An 18387-nucleotide genomic window follows, 5' to 3' on the forward strand; every position below is an offset into this window, starting at 1 on the left:
TGCTCTGTCATGTATTTAAACTGTCAGGGATTGACATTTTAAGATTTCATTTTAAAAATCTTCAAATCCCACCTGTTGGCAAATGTGTTGTGTTGCTTCATGGTACTTCAAGAATTAGCCTAATATTCATATTGTAGACAAGAAGTATTCTAGATTTGGCAGTTTATAAGAACTATCTTTAATATAAGCTGAATGATAAAAGTCACTATCAACCACACAACATTTACAATGCAGCCACTTAGATTTCTGTCCAAATTGACCCCGACTTGCTCTGTCACACAACCATAGGCAATGACAACCTCACAAGATCAAGGCAGCTGCAGTTTCTGGATCCAGGCATTGCGGTTGCTCTCCATCGACCGTAAGGCCTCAGAGCATGAGGGGAAATGCATGGCTCTCACCTGATTTTACAGCTGATTGGTTTAGGTTTTGGATCAACAACACAACAACGTATTATGATAACTTTTCATTTTAAGTGTAAGTGGAGAGATTTTGATTTTATCAGTCGAATTTTGCTCTATACAGGTTTATTGTGTTAATAAAATAAATATGTCATAAATGGTGACTTTTATCAGTCAGAGAGGCTGAATACATTCAGCTTATATTACAGTTAATATTACAGCTAGTTCTCATGGAAGGCTTACAATCAATGATTGTTCTAGTCTACAATATGTACATTACTGATTCAATTCTTGAAGTAGCCCATTCAGACAAAATACAGACAAGTTCTGAGACACTTATTTGAGTTAGACATTTAGTAAGTTCAGTTTTTCTCCCCTATTTAAACCTTGCAGAAAATATAACTGAAGAGCTAACTCAATAAATAAAATGAGAAAGATCTAAGTAATTAGAATATTTCTTTTTGTTGTCTGATGAGGATGTTTGGGGGAGTTTGACCTCTGTATTTCTACAATTCTCACTACAAGAGGAATGGGTAAGAAAGGCTGGGTCACCCTATTCCCCCACTCAACCAAGGAGACAGTAAAAAACGACACTATAGGTCGACTGTGCAAGCAGCGTATTGTGACTTATAGTTAGGTTTTATTATCAGGAGGCCTCTAGCAGCCGTAGTAATTATGATGGGAGCAAAGGAAGAAGTCAGGTGTTGTTTTAGCATGAGGTTGGGGTGTACGGATGGGTCCACAAAACACAGGACAAACAGAAGTCTGTTTGTTTCCTATTAGAAACGGACAGTCATCGTTGTCTCATTTAACCATGACCGTTCTACAATCTTAAAAAGCGTGTATTATTGTAACCGTGACCACGAAGGTCCTCTAACCTTAACAAAGTAGTCACCGTAATCCACACAATGATCATTTCCTAAACCGAACGGTAATGAATAGAATTTCGTACAGCAATGGTACATTGAAGGCATCAGTACAGATGTTCCGATACTTGTATGTGTGTGATGTTAAGTGAGGACCAGGAAGGACTGTATTTCGTACTGACAACATGGTCAAGGGGCAGTTCAATAAATGCCACCGAGTGTTCAGAACCCTCCAAGTTGTTCTTTATCTTTGTTCAATGTCAAGCGGACATTACACTAACCAGTTAGTTTTTGTGCCTAAACCTAACCAAACCTGTTCCATAAGCTTAACCCCTTTTTTATCATAACCATTACGATGAAGGTCCAGTAGACCAGCCAATGTAGGGGCGCTATTTCAGGAGACATGTCAGAGGGTAGAGACAAACCTACCTATATAGTTGCTTCTATTGGAGGACTTGTTGCAACCAAGACCGCAACTGAATCCAACTGCCAATCCCTAGTGAACAGGCCCCCTCCTTAGGGTCTGCAACCAGTTTAGGATGGGATCAAGCCCACAATGGGCCAGCTCCCTGCTCTCAGGGTCTGAGGATGACCCAAAGCTGGATCCTATATCAGTCACAATAAACATAAACACAAATCACAATAAACAAAATAATTGTTAATTTTTTTAATTTATTGAATCAGTTGTTCAGTCTTTGAGAGAAAAAACGACACAATCTCATAGATAAATACATCCATGCGTTCTTTAAATGCAAAAAACAGCTGACATCTTTTAAGCTATTCAACTCAAATCTGTGTGCGTGTAAACGGTACAAAAGTTGACAAATACCTTTTCGGAAAGTTTGACTGGAAATCTACGTACAGTTTTTTTTTTTTTTCTATTTTATGTATTGCATTATTTGTTTAATTGACTCGGGCCTATTCATATTTTATACACCCAACTCACAAGTTAATATTCAATTTACAAACTAAGTCACATTTTGTTGAAACACAATGCTCTTTGTACCACAGTGACTCAATCTTACGTCATGTATTCAATAAGATGCAGATGCATAAGACTTCACCAGTATGCAAATTAACCCTAAATTTTGAAATAAGTTTGGTGTCAGAACAGCCTTTTAAGTCCTTAGGTGAGAGTGGGTAGACCACATGCGGGGACACGTTGAAGCAGCAGTAACTCCTCTCAAGTCAGAATTTCCTCCCTGTTTGTGACTTGTCTTGACTGCAACCAATTTCAGCTTTGCCCAGTGAGTTCATCTGCTCCGTTTTGGGTAGCATTAGCAAATCTGGGATGAAGTATTTCAATCCTCCGCCACCCACGGGAGGAACGGATGAAGATATTATCGGCGAGGTGAAGTAGCCCTGCCTGTGGACACTTGGGTAAGCTCTGAAATCCACTTTGGACCGCACTGAGACGCTGGCGTAGGGATAAAACAGAAAGCCTCCAAAGTGTGAAAGGCTCACCAGGTCCTGTTAACAAGAAGAAAATACATACAAAAAATAATGAACAAAAAATAGCTCAGGTCCAATCATGACTCCTGACAGGCTGAAACAGCTTATAATACTGACATTCTACAATAAGTATGAAACAGTAAAACATCATCATATGTAAATGCCCAAGATGTTTTTTACAGTTTAAATTAAAAAAAAAAACAACAAAAAAAACAGGCTAACACTTCATAACACAGCCATCCATTTACACTGTAATTGCATTACTTCACTATGTTAGAGTTTTTCCTCCTCGGGTGACTTTAGAAAGCTTTCATAGCTGTTCATTTGACAAAGGTACGCTTGCTTCTACCCCAGCGTAGCTGTTATGAGCTACGGCGCTGCTGGGAACACATTCCCGCTAGGAGGGAATTTTCAAAAATATACTCCAATGTCTCACCTTGTCTTTGTTTCAGATCATACAGTGAAGTAGAGGACATCACAGTAAGTCCTTGTAGTGTGGGTGTAACTGTGCTCCCCCCTTTTAAATTGTACTGTCTCTTACACATCACAATAACATTTGTTAATGAAACTACAATTTGTATTTTACATTTTGCTGTAAGAATAACATGTGTGGGCTGTAATATAATGTGAGGCTGTTCTCCCATTTTCACTTTTTAATTACACAATAAGATCCGTGTTGTCTGCCAGTATTGTACCTGTAGATACCCAGTATTTACAAAAATACTTAAGAGTATCATTTATTTCTTCTTTCCTCTAAAATGCCCAGTTGTTCCTCCCTTGTTGCCCATAGTCATGTCTTCTTCCACTGTATCTACATTGAAGTACCAGCAGGAGCCAGTAAGGAATGTACTGGTACCTAATTCATACAGTGAAATTACAATGTAAATCGCAGACTGTGTTATAAAGTGTTACCAAAAATATTGTACTTCCACTTAACTGTATTTATTTGACAGTTGTAGTTAGTTTGCGAGTTAAGATAATACATAAAAAATGGTTATGAGTTTATAAAATAGTTGACGGTGCTCCACATCGACCAGCCACACCATTAAAATGCTGCTTACACATTTAAGGATAGCTTCACAGTTTTTCAAGTCTTGAAACAATAGTATTGTAATTTATGCAGAATGAGGACGGTGGACGAAGGAACTTTTGAGGTACTTGTACTTTACTTGAATATTTTCATTTTATAGAACCTCATACCTCTCGTCCACTACATATCCAAGGCAAATTTTCTTCTTTATACTCTTATTGTTTACTAATACTGGTTACTTTGCAAATTAAGATAATACATTAAAAGCAATGATTTGTTTATAAATCAGTTAATGAATAGTTAAGAATTGGAATTACCTCCATTTTGACAGGCTTCAATATTAACCCCTACTTACGCATACATTAATGCTTTAGTCATAGTAATAATGAGATATTATATCATAATAAATTCTTATATATAATAATTAAACACTGACAGGGGACATGCTCTTGGATAATGAGTCACTTAACTTTAGATACTTTAAGTAGGCTACATTTTAGTGATAATACATCAGTATCTGAACTTAAGTAAGACTGAATGCGTGACTCTCACTTATGTTAGAATATTTTTACTGTAATGTTGCTACTTGTACTAAGCAAAGGATATGAATATTTCTTCCACTGCTGCTTACAATGACCCAATGAGTCAGATATCTCCTAATTTATCCAACTTGTAAAGAAATGTATGTGTTCTATAAGTATTTAGTGGGTTTTAATAAGCGTTTCAATGCTTCATTAGTTCTCTGTTTACCTGGACCAGCGTGGGCTGTTGAAGGCTGATGGGAAACCCTGGCGTTCCTGAGGTCCTGCCAGGTGCTGCCAAGCTCAGTCCACACGGCGCTGCTCTGTCCGCGGTGGCACAGCCTTTCCAGGTGTTCACCCGAGCAGAATGGAACAGGCTGCTGGGGATACTCGGGTCCCTCAGATGTGCGTTTAATTCCAGTGGATAAACACGACTGTGTGCGAAACCGCTGCGTATGTTGCACATTTGTTCCCTCTCTGAGTCTTGTAGCGCAGAGCAACCCACTCCATCAGTTATTATACTGATGAAATGGCTTTGTCTTGGGTCCATTTCTCTCTGTGTTCCAACTGGCGTCTGTATGGTCCTGTCTGTAATGGAAACCTTTGGCCCAGGTTTTGTTTCTTCTTGGGTTTTGTGCTCCTCTTCTCCAGCATGGTCCTCAACATTATCATCTTTGTCGCTGTCCCTTTCATGGGCATCTTGAAAAAAAAGACCAATGGAAAAGTTAGTTTTGGACTCATATTTGCAGCCTCACAGAATGTTATGTATTGACATAATGAGTATTATACATGTTGAAGTAGTTTCTGTGAAAAAAAAAAAAAATTCTTCACCTGAAGACTTGGGAGTTTCTGAATATTGTGGGGATGAATCTTTTACAGGTTCAGGTTTCATGTCAATCATCCGCATCTCTTTAGATTTTTGTGATGAATGTTGTAGTTTCCTGATATTACAAAAGAAAGCAAAATAAATGATCGGTCATTTCTAAGACAAAACAATCCACAAACATACTGGTAACAGCAGCTGTTTACAGGCACTGACACTGAGTATTTTATGAATGAAGTTCAAGCAGATTCTTGCTCAACCAATGTGTCACTCGGGCTCCGTTCTACCAAGAGCAATTCTTAGCAAAAAACCTTCTTCTTCAGCTGCTCTGTCAAGTTTATGGTTAAAACAGCTAGAATTTGCTTCTTCAAAATGAGGATCTGCTGCCTTTCCCTGTTTTATATCATTTTAAACTGATTATCTTTTGGTTTTGGACTCTTGTTTGGACTGCCACCTTGGGGTTTAGGAAGCTGTGGTATATTCTCTGGTATATTATAGGCCAGATAATTAAAGGGTTAATCAGCTGATTCATGCTCATCAAAATAATCACATTCCCGTAAATACTAAAAAATGTTCATTTTAATTGATATTTCCTCCACTTTCTGCTTTAGAATAACAAAATTCTACTCCAGCCTCGTAAAATTTCTAAAAATGCATATGTTTACTGTTTACTGCAGTTATTACTAAGCTACCATCTCAGCCACAAAGTCTTCTGTAGTTTTAGCAACCTGGTGAGAGTTTACATTATTATTATTATTAATAATTATTATTTTTATTCATTTATTTATTTTTATTGTTAGTAGTGGTAGTGGTAGTAGTAGGCTGATTCCACGGTTTTTAGACTACTTTTAGTACAATAAATAAATGGTTTAGTATATTTCCCCACCAAATTTTAACCCTGTCACAGTGGAAAAGGCTTTTAAAGAGCATTTAGACCTTCATGTTGCGTGGAAATTTACAGAAAATATGACTGAACACTTAAGTGAATTAATAAAATATGACAAAAATAAATTAATTTGACATTTTATAGATTACTGGTGTCAAGGCCAAATTTTCTGAGGGGGGAATGGTGTGCTGGGGAGAACTTGGACTCAGAATTTTGCAGGCTACGGCCCCTCCCCACAGCTGAAGAAACATAAAGTCGTAGTTATAGTTGTATTAGGCACCACAAGACTGAATAATAAAATATAATATATATAATAAATATATAATATAAATATAATAAAAACATAATTGAATCCTTTGGAGTGACCTGGATTTCTACATTAATTGGTCATAAAATGTGATCTGATCTTCATCCAAGTCACAAGTACAGACAAACACGATGTCTTTAAGGTAATAACAGAAAAACAATTATAACCTTTCGTGTCTTTATTCACAACCATTAAACATTCACAGTGCAGGTGGAAAAAGTAAGTGAACCCTTGGATTTAATAACTGGTGGAACTGCCACTCCTGGCAGCAGTAACCTCAAACCAGTGCTTTCAGTAGCTGCAGATCAGACCTGCGCAACATTCAGGAGGAATTCTTCCTCACAGAGCTTCTTCAGCTCAGCCATATTTTGGTGTGACCGCATCTCTATTGGGTTAAGGTCTGGGCTCTGACCCAGCTCCACAAGGTGGATTTTCTTTGTTTGAAGCCATTCTGTAGTAGATTATCTTTGATGTTTAGGGTCATTGTCCTGGTGTGATGCCGTGGACACCATGGTCCACGTTTTGTGTATGGTAGACTAATGAACATAGATGTTAAACAGTTGCAATGACTCCATGAAGCCCTTAGCTGTTATTCTGAGTTTCTTTTTTTACCTCACAGCTGGATGCCAACTTCTAGGGAGAGGTGCCACAGTGCTGAATCGTCTCCTTTTATAGACACTTTGTCAGACTGTGGACTGATGAATACCGAAACTCTCTGAGATGACTTTGTAACCCTCCAGCTTTATGCAAATTAGCAATTCTTCATAGATCAGAGTAAGTTTTGCATGAGTCACAGTAGCTCCGACACACACCTCCGATCTGGTTTTGTTGACTGGATTCCGGGTTTGCTAACTCCTGACTCCAGTTAGCTTTCATTGATGTCATCAGCCGAGGGGTTGACATACTAATCCAGTAATAATAATAATGATAATTTATTTTTACTTTTGATACTTTAAGTATCAAGACTTGAAATCTTTTGCGTGAAAATGCCACGGATGGAGCTGGACAATGTTTTGTTTTGTTTTGTTTTTTTTAAATGCCTTGCACATGGGGACCTCCAATAAGTCAAACGATTAACTTGCCTCTTTTCTCTCCGTCCGTTGCCCACGTCTCGGAATCCCTTCGCGAACGGATTGTTGTCTATCTTAAGCTGCGTGATCTGAACATTGAGACAAAGACAGAGACAACGCCAGGTGTGGATTACTAACCGCAACGCTGGGGAAGAAAGCAGCCGTGAATGGCGTGAGCTTTTCTGGTTGGTTGAGCTCCGTCTCGCGCCGAGAGGGTCGGGGCAATCGAGGTGTCTGCGTCCATTATCCAGAGGGATTCGGGGGGAGAAGTGAACCTCTTACCTTATCGTTCTGGTAAGCTGTTACTGCGATGAACTCTGTCTCGGAGAAGACGTACGTCCTGAAGGTGCTGTAGGGCAGTTTGAGGATGTCATTCACCTTCACTATGTGGAATCTCGGTTGGTACTTGTGCATCGAGTTTAGAATTGTCTGCAAATAAAAATAACAAGAATGGTAACGATGAGGTCAAAACGGGTTTTTGAGAAAAGGTTTGGGAAAAAAAAAACTCGTTTGCGTCGTTTTATGATGAACAAATGAGATGGTGACACTCGAGAGTTGTGGCGAAGATGTAGCAAGAAGTCGAGAAATATATTAACATTATGTTGAATTGAATAGGTTACTTTATGCATCACAGCAAAGCAACTGGATCTAGATGTTTGAGAAACATTCGGCATCACAAAAAAAAGGTCATAAGCGTGTTACTATGCGCCTTAAACAGATTCCCTTGGTTATTATAAAAACCGTTTACAAATGCAGGAAATCCAAACTTACAAATCCAAGTTTGTCTGATATGTTGTTGGTCAGTTTCAGTTTGTGGAAGTTGACCGCTTTGGACATCCACTGCTCTCCCGTGGCCGGACTGTCCGGGTGGATGTACATGCGCCTGGGCATCTCCGGGTCCGCCTTCCCTGCCACCATCCAGCGCGAGTTCTGAAACTTATATCTGCAGTCGTCGGCCGCCACGATGTCCATCAGCAGAATGTACTTGGCTTTTCTATCCATCCCGATGCACCTGGCCTTGAGCGGCGGGAACATGCGCCTGCGGCGTGAAGAGACAACGGCACGAAGCATGCATTCATTAAAACAGGGTAAAGGTTCCCTCCATTGGTAATTATTAGACATTTACTGTACCTCCCAGATTTTGTAATGATCATTTCAGTGCCGCATTTGTGGAACTGTCTCCAAAGGTCGCTGGCTTCCAGATAAACTCTGGGCTCGGCATCCTCCAGTTCCCCTCCCTCCAGAATTTTGGGAGGCCGACACGAAATCGCAGACTGCCCAGGAGGAGCCGTGTGAATCATCGGATCTAAACTGGGGTCCGATACCCCCCGGGAGGATAAAGCGATTCCTGGGAACAGCTGGGGTCCGGCAAGGACTGTCCCTCGAAGGGCCGCATCGGCGAGTGTCGTTGGGAAGGCGTGCGGTTCCTCGCATGGGACGCACGGCTCCGAGCAGCTGCGCATGGTGTCCAAAGGTGGAACAAACTTTTACGCACGACTGTGGTCGGGTTATGGTTACCTGCGGGATAAACGTATCCGCATATTTTGAAAGTCACTGAAACTAATGAAAGGTACTAACTTTAAGACTATTTTTGCCGTTTCTCTGGATGTTCTGTCTTAGAAAAATCCAGCCCACAGTCCAGTGCGCTCCGATGCCTCTCAGCTTGGGTCCAAGCTGATTTGCTCCTTGACACGTATGGACTCAGCGCGACACCCAGGAGTGGGTGGAGTTTCCCTGGTATTACACTTTATGTGCAGGGAAAATGCTGCCTCAAGTTTCCTCACAGGCTGATGGAGCTGTTAGTCCCAAAGCAACACACCACAAAACCTGAACCAATTCCACACTTAAACCGCTTTACTGAAGAACGCCACACGCGCACCATCAATGAAATCTGACATGCCAGCACTCTGCAGATCCTGAGGTGAAGGTTTCCAGCTCCCTGTGCTGGGATGAGCTCCACCGATGTGGCCTCTCCTCCCGTGCAGGGCTGCATGGGGACAGTCTGCAGCGACCCAGCTCTGTGGAGGTGCAGACTCTGCCAGCGATTGTCCCCGGCTGGATTAGGCTCTGGGTTTCGGTTACACGCTTTTTATTGCTCAATGGTCCATGACAGCGCAGGAACGTCCCTGTAAAAACTTTCCGTGAGTGAGGGCGGCAGGTTCAGGATACATGCGTGCCACCCGTGATGTGCAGCACTGGGGCTCAACAGTGTGTCAACATGAAACTATGAAGTGTGAAAAATGACACTTACTTTATCTTGTTTCAGAAAAACAATGCAATGAATATCAATAACATTTCAAAGTTCATAAAAATGAGCATTTTGCTGTTGAAGCACAAATTCATGCTGCAACAGTATCACAGTATTATTGTGACATGATTGAGTTTCTATATAAAGAATCCTTTGAGTTAACAAATGAGTCCAGATTTTACTCTAATACTGAAGTTTCACCGTTGACCTTGGAAATATTAATATGACAAGAAATTCTTAACTCAAAGTCCTACAGGCCTAATCACTCGTTAAAGTTCCAAAATGTGTGGTTAATCATTTATGAGAATGGCTTTTATGAGACCGATCTGAATATGTAACTTGCATCTACAAATGGGTATATCAAAGAGGAAACAACACGGGGCAGCTACAGTCACTCAGACCCGAATCAGCCCTGTAGCATCAACACAGTGTTCAGTCAGTGTGTGGGGTGCACGTGGCCGAGCAGTGTGGAGAAAATATGGACGGCGCAGGTGGAAGAGAGAACAAAAGAAAGAGGAAATGTGGAGCCCAGGGGGAACATATTAAAGGGGGAAAATCTCTGGAGCAAAGTGCATTAGATAAGTTCACAAGCAAGTGAACATTTCTCATTTAGTTCTGTGTTGTAGTTAATTTTGAGGAAAACTCTGAGGAAATGCCAGCTGCAAAACAAACACTCCAGAAGTGCACAGCAATCATATGTAAGGATATTTATTCCTGATGCCTGATTTATGGAACTGTAACTGGCTAACTCTTGAAACTGAGGATACCTGGCTGATTTGAACTATTTGGGATGTTTTTGAGGCATGTTTTGTGTGTATAAATGAAACTAAATGATATGTTTCTGGCATAACCAGTAAAAATATTTCAAGAAAACAAGTTTTTGATTTTCACTGGCATATGCAGCAAAGTGCCTTCGCTATAGAGCCCTGACTCTGGTAATGTTGGAACCCCTAAACTCAACCCTTAACACAGATCATGTCTGTAGATAATATCTGTGGTAAGATCAAGTCTATGACTGTTTTTCACTCATAATGTACTGTATGTTCACTTGAATGTACTAAACTGAAAAGGATTCATATTATCACACCATCTTTGACATTGATGACTGAATGAACATGTTTGAGTCACAACCTACAAAAACAAAAACTTTTACTTTTTAAAACAGAAAATATATGAAATCAAAGACATAAATATTCCTATCAATAACTGGCAGTATAGTAAAAGTAAAATTTGATCATATAAAAGTTGCATCCACTGTGCTTAAAGGTCAGTGTCAAGGACTGTGTCCACTTATTTATAGCTTGTTACAACCTAAAAGTCATGGCCTTTGGTGAAACAGTGGTACAGGGTAAAAGCAGTTTTCCTTAAAACAACACACTGGGGCTTGGATTTCAGCAAGGATTTCACTGTGAAATCAGGAAATACCTCACACTGGACCTTTTGTTACAGCCTCCCGATGGCTCTCTGATCAGATGCCTAAGTAAGCACACATCTTGCTCAGAGGTCATTCAAGATATGCAGTGGGTGGCAGAGCTGTTGATGTCCCAGTCTTTTTCTGGCAGAGATGCAGGGGAAAACCCTGCCTGTCTGTCAGCCAACTTCAAAGAGCCAGTCAGTAATCTGAAACAGGCCTCAGAATGATGGCAAACAAGACGCCTGGCTGTTATTTGTGGGTTTGGCCCACAAGCTGCGTGTGAAACCTGTCACTGAGGATGAACCCGCAGATCTCCACTGGGTCACTGCCCGGTAACACACTCTCCCTAGTAAAACCTTTTGGGAGTGGAGATATGGTCCATGATGCGGGAGCCGCTTGGAGAGCTGGGAGAGGAACCTTTATCATGCAGTGTTTTACCCCAGTATCAGTCCCTGCTTTGTTGAATTTTATGTTCTTAACACCTGCTGACGGGTAGATGTTTGCTGGGGAAAAGGAAGTGATGCATCTTAAATTTCCAGGTAATCTGGAATACACAGAGAATCTCTCCACGGCCACAACGACACTGTGACTGAAGAGAGTCCCACCAACAGAACAAAGAAGCAGGGAGTAAAGTAGAATAGGTACAAAGGTCCAACTAGTGTAAATTATTAAAATAGCTGAATGCAATCGTTCGGCAGAGTTCAAGAGAAGGAGTGCAGAGAGTGGGAAATACACACTTCCAAAATAAAAATGACATGACGTAGGCATCTCCAGGTTATCAGCATCAAAGACGATCCAGCACACACAAACTTCCGCACTTCCTGGGGAAATTCTGTAAGATTAATGAATAACACTTTATAATGAAGCCTCCCATTTAAAGTGTAATTTAGTTACATGAATCAGGTACTAAAATAGTTACTGGTTCCTACTAATGTAGACATAGACACGTACGTAGAGTGGAAGAAAACCTGACTATGGGCCACAAGGGAGGAGCAACTGGGCATTTTAGAGGAAAGGAGAAATAAACTATACTCTAAGTATTTTTGTAAATACAAACACACTCTATAAAAGTATAATATATTTCTCCTTTCCTCCAAAAAGTTCCAATCATTAATTTCTTGTTTCTCGCAGTCTTGTTTTCCTCCAGTGTACCTATATTTTAGTACCAGGAGGGACCAGTAACTATTAAATCAGTTCCTGATTCATACAAGGAAATTACACTGTAAATCGCAGGCTATTTTATTTTTATAAGTGTTAGCCACTAATGCAAATGATGTTTTCCCGGGTAAGTCAGGATGTAGCGGAAGGTAAGACATACTACAGTCAGTTTAAAGTTGTAGAATTCATGTTTTCAAGCTCATTAAAAAATCTACTTAAGATAAATGCATGATATGAATTGTTTTACACGATAGAAAGTAGTGTGAGAACATGCGACCACTACCTGGAGGTCATAGCTCAGCCACCTGTTTGTTTGCCACGAGCTCACTGAGGATAGTAGCCAATTCGCTCTTTTGAGAAAAAGGGAGACTTTGACTGACGTCTGACTTCACAGATTGATCAATTTAACATAATCCTATTTTTTCTTGGATCATGCAGGTTGTTGGAAAATTGCTATCTATCTTCTTGAGTCCACTGAACTTGAGAAGAAATCAAAGCCACTGATAGACCATGAAAAGACAAGTAGACCGGGAACCAAATTGATTTTTTCAAGGGTCACTTGAAACTTGTGAGTCTACAGTATATAGAAAGTCTACGAATTGCACATTTCGTCACGTGACCATATAATAGTAGGTCTATCAGTTATCAATCAAAACAACTGCCTTATCACCAAAGCTGGACAGATTACCACAAAACCACCAAACAAGTAAAATCAATGCCACAGAAGATAATCAGCGTTAAATGAAATCAGGATTGCCTGGTTTTCCCTAAACATAAGTACACCAGGCTACACACACAAGCAGGCCCACCCTCATACACCCACCACATACACACACAAGCGACAAGTGACAGTCAACCAAAAACCACATCCAGGGCACAGATACTGTACCGTAAATTCCCTCACCACAGATATCTACTCACTGGTGTTGCTGATGTCAGATGACTGGTCACTGCAAGTCGCTACAACTTTACGGTCCAAAGCCGAATGAAAAGAAATCAGTTTTTAAGCAGTGTGGTTGTTAATGGCTGGAACGTGTCTCACTGCAATGGCGTCTGATTGAAAATAATTGTGTGCGTTGTTTAACATGCCATTAGTTCAGAAGGCCAATTCACAGGGTGATACAAAAGACACACTGTATATCACTGCATGAAACCACTTAGTAAAAACCTATAGAGGCCCAAGTTCCGGATGAATTCCCACATATTTGGTGCCTATGGCCCCAAGTCCTTTCATTCTTACTGAAGATACAAATCTTCAATTGTTTAAAAGGGTTCAGTAATTTCCTAAAAACAGCTGGATGTTGTAGGCTTCAGCAAAAGGTTACTCAAACAGAAGGAAATGGTGCATGTGTTGGGGACTATTTTCAGCGGCGGATTAATCCACATTTGGTGCTCTAGTGAGTATTTGTGGCTGCAGGTGTGCAGACTCCTAATACTCTTTTACTTTTATTGCTTTCGAGTCACTGCATCTAAAGTAAGCTGCAGTCCCTTAGTCAGATATAGCATCAAACATCTTTTACCGACAATATCTTTTACAAGAATGTTAATCCACACTTCAATACATCTCTAATCAAGTCTCCCTGTCGTTTTCCAGCAGACTTTGTTTCCTCTGACTGGAAATCGTCTCCACAGCCAGGGTCCCTGGAAAGCTTCCAAACCACTCTGGCCGTGCTGTCTCCCTAACACCTCTCATGTTTGGACAGTTGAACGTTGATGAATGGCCTACTGGTAACAGGTTAGTGTGAGTGAACATATTTGGGCTTTGGAGGTGGGAGGAATGTAGTTTAACAGCAGAGCAGAGGTGCTAAAAGAGACGGGGCCTGAGTTGATATCGAAACAAACACACACAGCGGCCACATGTCTCGAGGTGAGGCAGACTGGAAGAGGAGCCATGAGAAAGTCAAGTGAAGGCGGTCACCATCAGACTGCAGCATGTTGTATCATTACTCCATTCATGTCATATCCAATCCATCGAAGTGAAAGGAGTTTTTTTCCTATGTTAGATACTTCAAATATTCAGGTTTTATTCAGGATCGCTTAAAAAACAAAATTTTCAGATTACCTGTATTTCTTTGCTGCATGTTCGTATCTCCATTTTCAGTCATGTAAGGAACAGAAGAAAACACAACTTACAAGGATAGGAAAATACTCTGTTCAGTGGCAGCATTTTTTTGACTGGAAGAAGTGTTGCGTTTTTTTAGCCTACTGCATGTATGTGCATGGAGAGGTGGTCACGCAGATGGTCAAGATGGCGCTTTTGGTTTAATGCATAAAAAGTCAAAGTAACATCCTGTAGAATTATTAACATTTAAACAAAACCACAATATTTCCCTAACCTTAACCAACATGCTTTTGTTGCGTAAACCTAAGCAGCTCTCAGGATGTAAAGTGTCTAAGTCCTGCGCAATGCACAGCGTCCTTCCAAGCAACCAGACTCCCTGCCAATGACATATTGCACAAGAACAAAGCAGTCCCCTGATTGGAAACAACAGCCCCCCCCCTTCACTGGTTACCAGTAAGAAGACAGGCAAGAGTTGAAAAGAGCTGATTTTAAGATTTTACTGTTCATGAGTCATATATGTTATCTATTTTATTTTTTTATTTCATTGTGGTATATTTTATTATATTTCATTTTTGTTTTTCATTTTCATTTTGTATTGTGGCCCTGAACTGTTTAACAGGTGCAACATTAATAAAGTTTATTCATGAGCTTCAAGGTTTATTTTTGACTTTGAAAACAGCAGTTTAGAATTATTTTTTTTGAATGCAAGGTCCAATTGAACTTGTTTTGGAAGCATTCAATAGCTTTCACATTTCAGAGCTAAGGAACTCTATCTGCTGTGGAAGGCCGTGAAATATGGTTGAAAGCTTCTACAACAAAGATCCTTGTGTTTTACTTTTTGTTTCTGTCAAAAATTTATTAATACTATTGTCATTATTTATTTGCAGAATGTTAGAGCTACCTCTGGTAACACTTTCATTCATAATTCAATACTGTACTCCCGATCGTGGAGCTAGAATGTTTTCTGGTTAAATGAACTTCTATATACATTCCCCGGATTGCAATATTTCCTACAGCAGAATAAGTTACATTCCTTCACTGCCACCACTACAAGCAGCCAGGAGTAAAGAATGTGGAGGCCAGAGCCAAAGCCCTCAGAACTTGAGAAGTGTCTGTGGGACATGATTCACACCGGCGCAGTTCAGTCAGAAGTGTGTTTCAGAATTAAACTGTGTGCGCAGACGAGACCGCCAGCAGATAACCTCTGGGCTGGCGGGATGAGTGAGGGGGTCTGAAGCAGAGGATTCACAAAGTGATGTAAAGCATTCCTCACATTTCCCAGCTCCTCAGACACAGTTCAGACATATTTGCTCCTTAGGCCTGAATATTCACAACAATGCCAGTCAGTACTGTAGCACTTTCTGGTGTCTTTGTCAAATCTGAGGCAAAAAAATGTGTTGGTAAACCCTCTGAGAATGACAATATTGAAATAAGAACAGACATTTTCATGTTTAGATGAATTACAGTAAATTGAACAGGTTTGACTCCTTGCGAGAAACTTGTTGTCTGCTGCACAAAAAGGATGAAGCCAAAACAAATCAATAAATGAATGAACTATAGTAAATAGGGGGTTTAGATTGAAAGAAAATGTGTGACAGGATGAAAAAAAGATGTTAATCTTACCTTTACAATGATTTTTAAAACGCTCCTCAGTTTCAGCTATCTGAGGAGCTAAAAAATGTTCATCAGGATTTTTTTTTTTTCAAATTAACAATGTATTTTAACACATATTACTCAAACTTGTGTCCTATACCTTACTGCTAATGGCACTATTCCTGTTGCCATTTTTTGTCTTCAGTTTTTATTGTTGCAAAATAAATTCCACCTTGCACCTTGTACCTTTATGGAAGTTATGCAAAACACAGCTCACTGGGAGAAATAAATTAATTAAATAAATATGTTTAAAATACAAAACACATTGCCAAAAAAAATACACGTGAACTAACACAAAGTCTAAAATAAATCCTGCTTTATAATTATATGAAAAATGTAAAGTTAAATGTTAAATGATATTAAATTTCAACAAAACCTGCAGATAAAGGTCCAAGGTTACGCCATGTAGGCCAACTGAAGAACCAAAACCTGTTATATAGCATAATGTTTATCAGATGTTTGTAGTGCAAAGTTACCCTGTTCTATATATGGTGGCAGATTAGCCTTAAAATAACCAAAACCTATTGAATATCTGCTAGAAATTCTTCTTACAACTAATTTGTTTTCCCATTTACATCCTGTGGTAACGTAACCACTGTCCAGATTGTGTTCCCTGGCAGCATTTACTCTAGTCTAGGCCGTGCTACATTTTGGTACCACACACTAGTCGGACGGAGGTGGTCGAGGTGGGCGTCGGGCGTACCTGGGGGACCAGGGTTCACATCCTGAGTCCCGTCTGTAGTTAGGTTTATGCAACAACAGCCTTTTGGTAACAGTAACAGAAAGATTGCTGTTTCAGTTCAGTGTTGATGCATTAAAACGTTATGTCTCAGGCTTCAAGTCACTGCAGATGTTTTTAACAATCTTTCACTAAAGATTGTTTAAAACAGAACCATCAATGATTGTTATATATAGATATTGTATTTTAAGAGTGGAAACTATTGAAAAACAAGTGAAATATGTTGTCAGTGAAAACTTTTTTCAGCGTCAACATTTTGCAACTCGTCAGACACGTTATTGAAAGTGTTTCCTTATTATGTTGATAACAAACATAATTCTGGTGGCATTATGTTTCTGTCAAAACGTATTTTATGTTGCAAATGAGTAGAACAGGGTTCTAGGTTTAAAGGGTCCCAGGTTTGATCTTTTTAACACTTCAACAGTCCTTGAGCAAAACACCGACATCATCAGGTAAATACCACAAATTATGCCTAACAGCAGAAAATCAAAGTAAATGCAAAAGGCAAGAAAAACCAAACACATTAAAAGATATTAAAACGCAGGGGAAGAGTTGAGATAAAGTAAAAAAAATACACAAGCATGTGTAACTTGTGAACGGGAGCTGACAAAGCACATCCAATTCTAAATCCTTCAGCATCCAATACATCATGATTTCCTTATCTCCTCTCCTGCAGTCCAGTCCTGTCAAACAGGTGAAACAAAACAAACCAACATGAAACAAAAAATCTCCACTATTTCTTAGAATGCATGAAATTCTATTTCCTCTCTCACCACTAGGTGACCTAACCCGGTTTAAGATTACTCAACCGGTAGGAAGAAGACAACAGGAAAGTAGTCTGAGTTTATTTAGCAGGATAATGTAGGCCTATAGCTTCGTACTCAAAGTCTGGGTGATTAGCTCAGACCTGCAGAATTTTATGACAGAAGGATGCAAATGAAGGGAAACAGAGTACTGAAATAAAAATATGTCTGGTGCTCTATTTACTGCTGTACTGTCAGTGTGACAGTCCCAACCTGGGAAAACCTGTGTGAAATTTTAACAGGTGTTTCTGATTCACAAACTACAGGAATAAAAGCATCATAGAATCGGTAAGTGAATCGTATAAATAACAATTCGACTATAACATTACAAAATCACAAGAACAGAATTCATCTGCAGGTGTTTCTATGCCATGCATTGGTCTACAAATCAACATAGTTCATTTATCCTGCGTTTTGTGTCTGAAGTCACTTTGAACTTTTTCAGTATTAAACCAGACCAGGATCCTTCCCCAACCTTAACCGTGTTCTGTGAGAGTCTAAACAGGACCATAAACCAGTTTAATAATGCTGGAGTCACTCCAAGTGGATATTGTAATGGAAGATCGGATATTTTGGTGGAAAACAAATACGTTGTCTGTAAACATTTTTCTGATGCGTGCAGTGTCCATATTTTTTTGACTTTCCAAATACGTAAATTAACAACCTCCTCATTATGTTAATAGAAAACATAATCCAGATGCAGTTCGGTTTCCTACAGAAACTATTTGCTGTTGCAAATTAGTTGTATAGAAATGTAATTTAGAGGAGACCGTTGAACTAATGCACATCTCAAAGGCTCATGTCAAGCTAAACCAGCAGTAAACAGAGTTAAGGTGCATTTAAGTGCTAAAGATGAAAAAGAACCTTTGAAAAACGTATGGTATACTGTAGGACTTTTGACTGAGTTTTGTTTTTCAGCTATGTTTTGTTTGGACAGCAAACTTATCAGAAAGA

At 39.7% G+C, this 18387-nt stretch overlaps 1 protein-coding gene across 1 annotated transcript; it reads right to left on the reverse strand.

The window, feature by feature from the left end:
• Positions 1–6199: 6199 nt before the first annotated feature.
• On the reverse strand, positions 6200–8819 carry tbx3b (T-box transcription factor 3b). The gene is made up of 5 exons (XM_040154840.1): positions 8488–8819; positions 8128–8395; positions 7639–7785; positions 7369–7445; positions 6200–6218 (listed from the first exon to the last, which is right to left on the reverse strand). Exons 1-5 carry the CDS (start codon positions 8817–8819, stop codon positions 6200–6202), a joined length of 843 nt encoding a protein of 280 aa, XP_040010774.1.
• Between the last annotated feature and the right edge of the window lie 9568 nt (positions 8820–18387).

Source organism: Xiphias gladius, chromosome 19, assembly GCF_016859285.1.
Source record: "Xiphias gladius isolate SHS-SW01 ecotype Sanya breed wild chromosome 19, ASM1685928v1, whole genome shotgun sequence".
NCBI lineage: Eukaryota > Metazoa > Chordata > Actinopteri > Istiophoriformes > Xiphiidae > Xiphias > Xiphias gladius.

What these genes read in the sequence shown, in the direction of transcription:
- tbx3b (XM_040154840.1), bottom strand. Translation starts at nt 8,819, where the DNA reads ATGCGCAGCTGCTCGGAGCCGTGCGTCCCATGCGAGGAACCGCACGCC. An exon ending in ATCATTACAAAATCTGGGAG is followed by an intron (nt 8,396 to 8,487) that starts GTACAGTAAATG and finishes TTCACGCCGCAG; the next exon opens with GCGCATGTTCCCGCCGCTCA. An exon ending in CAGCTTACCAGAACGATAAG is followed by an intron (nt 7,446 to 7,638) that starts GTAAGAGGTTCA and finishes CTCAATGTTCAG; the next exon opens with ATCACGCAGCTTAAGATAGA.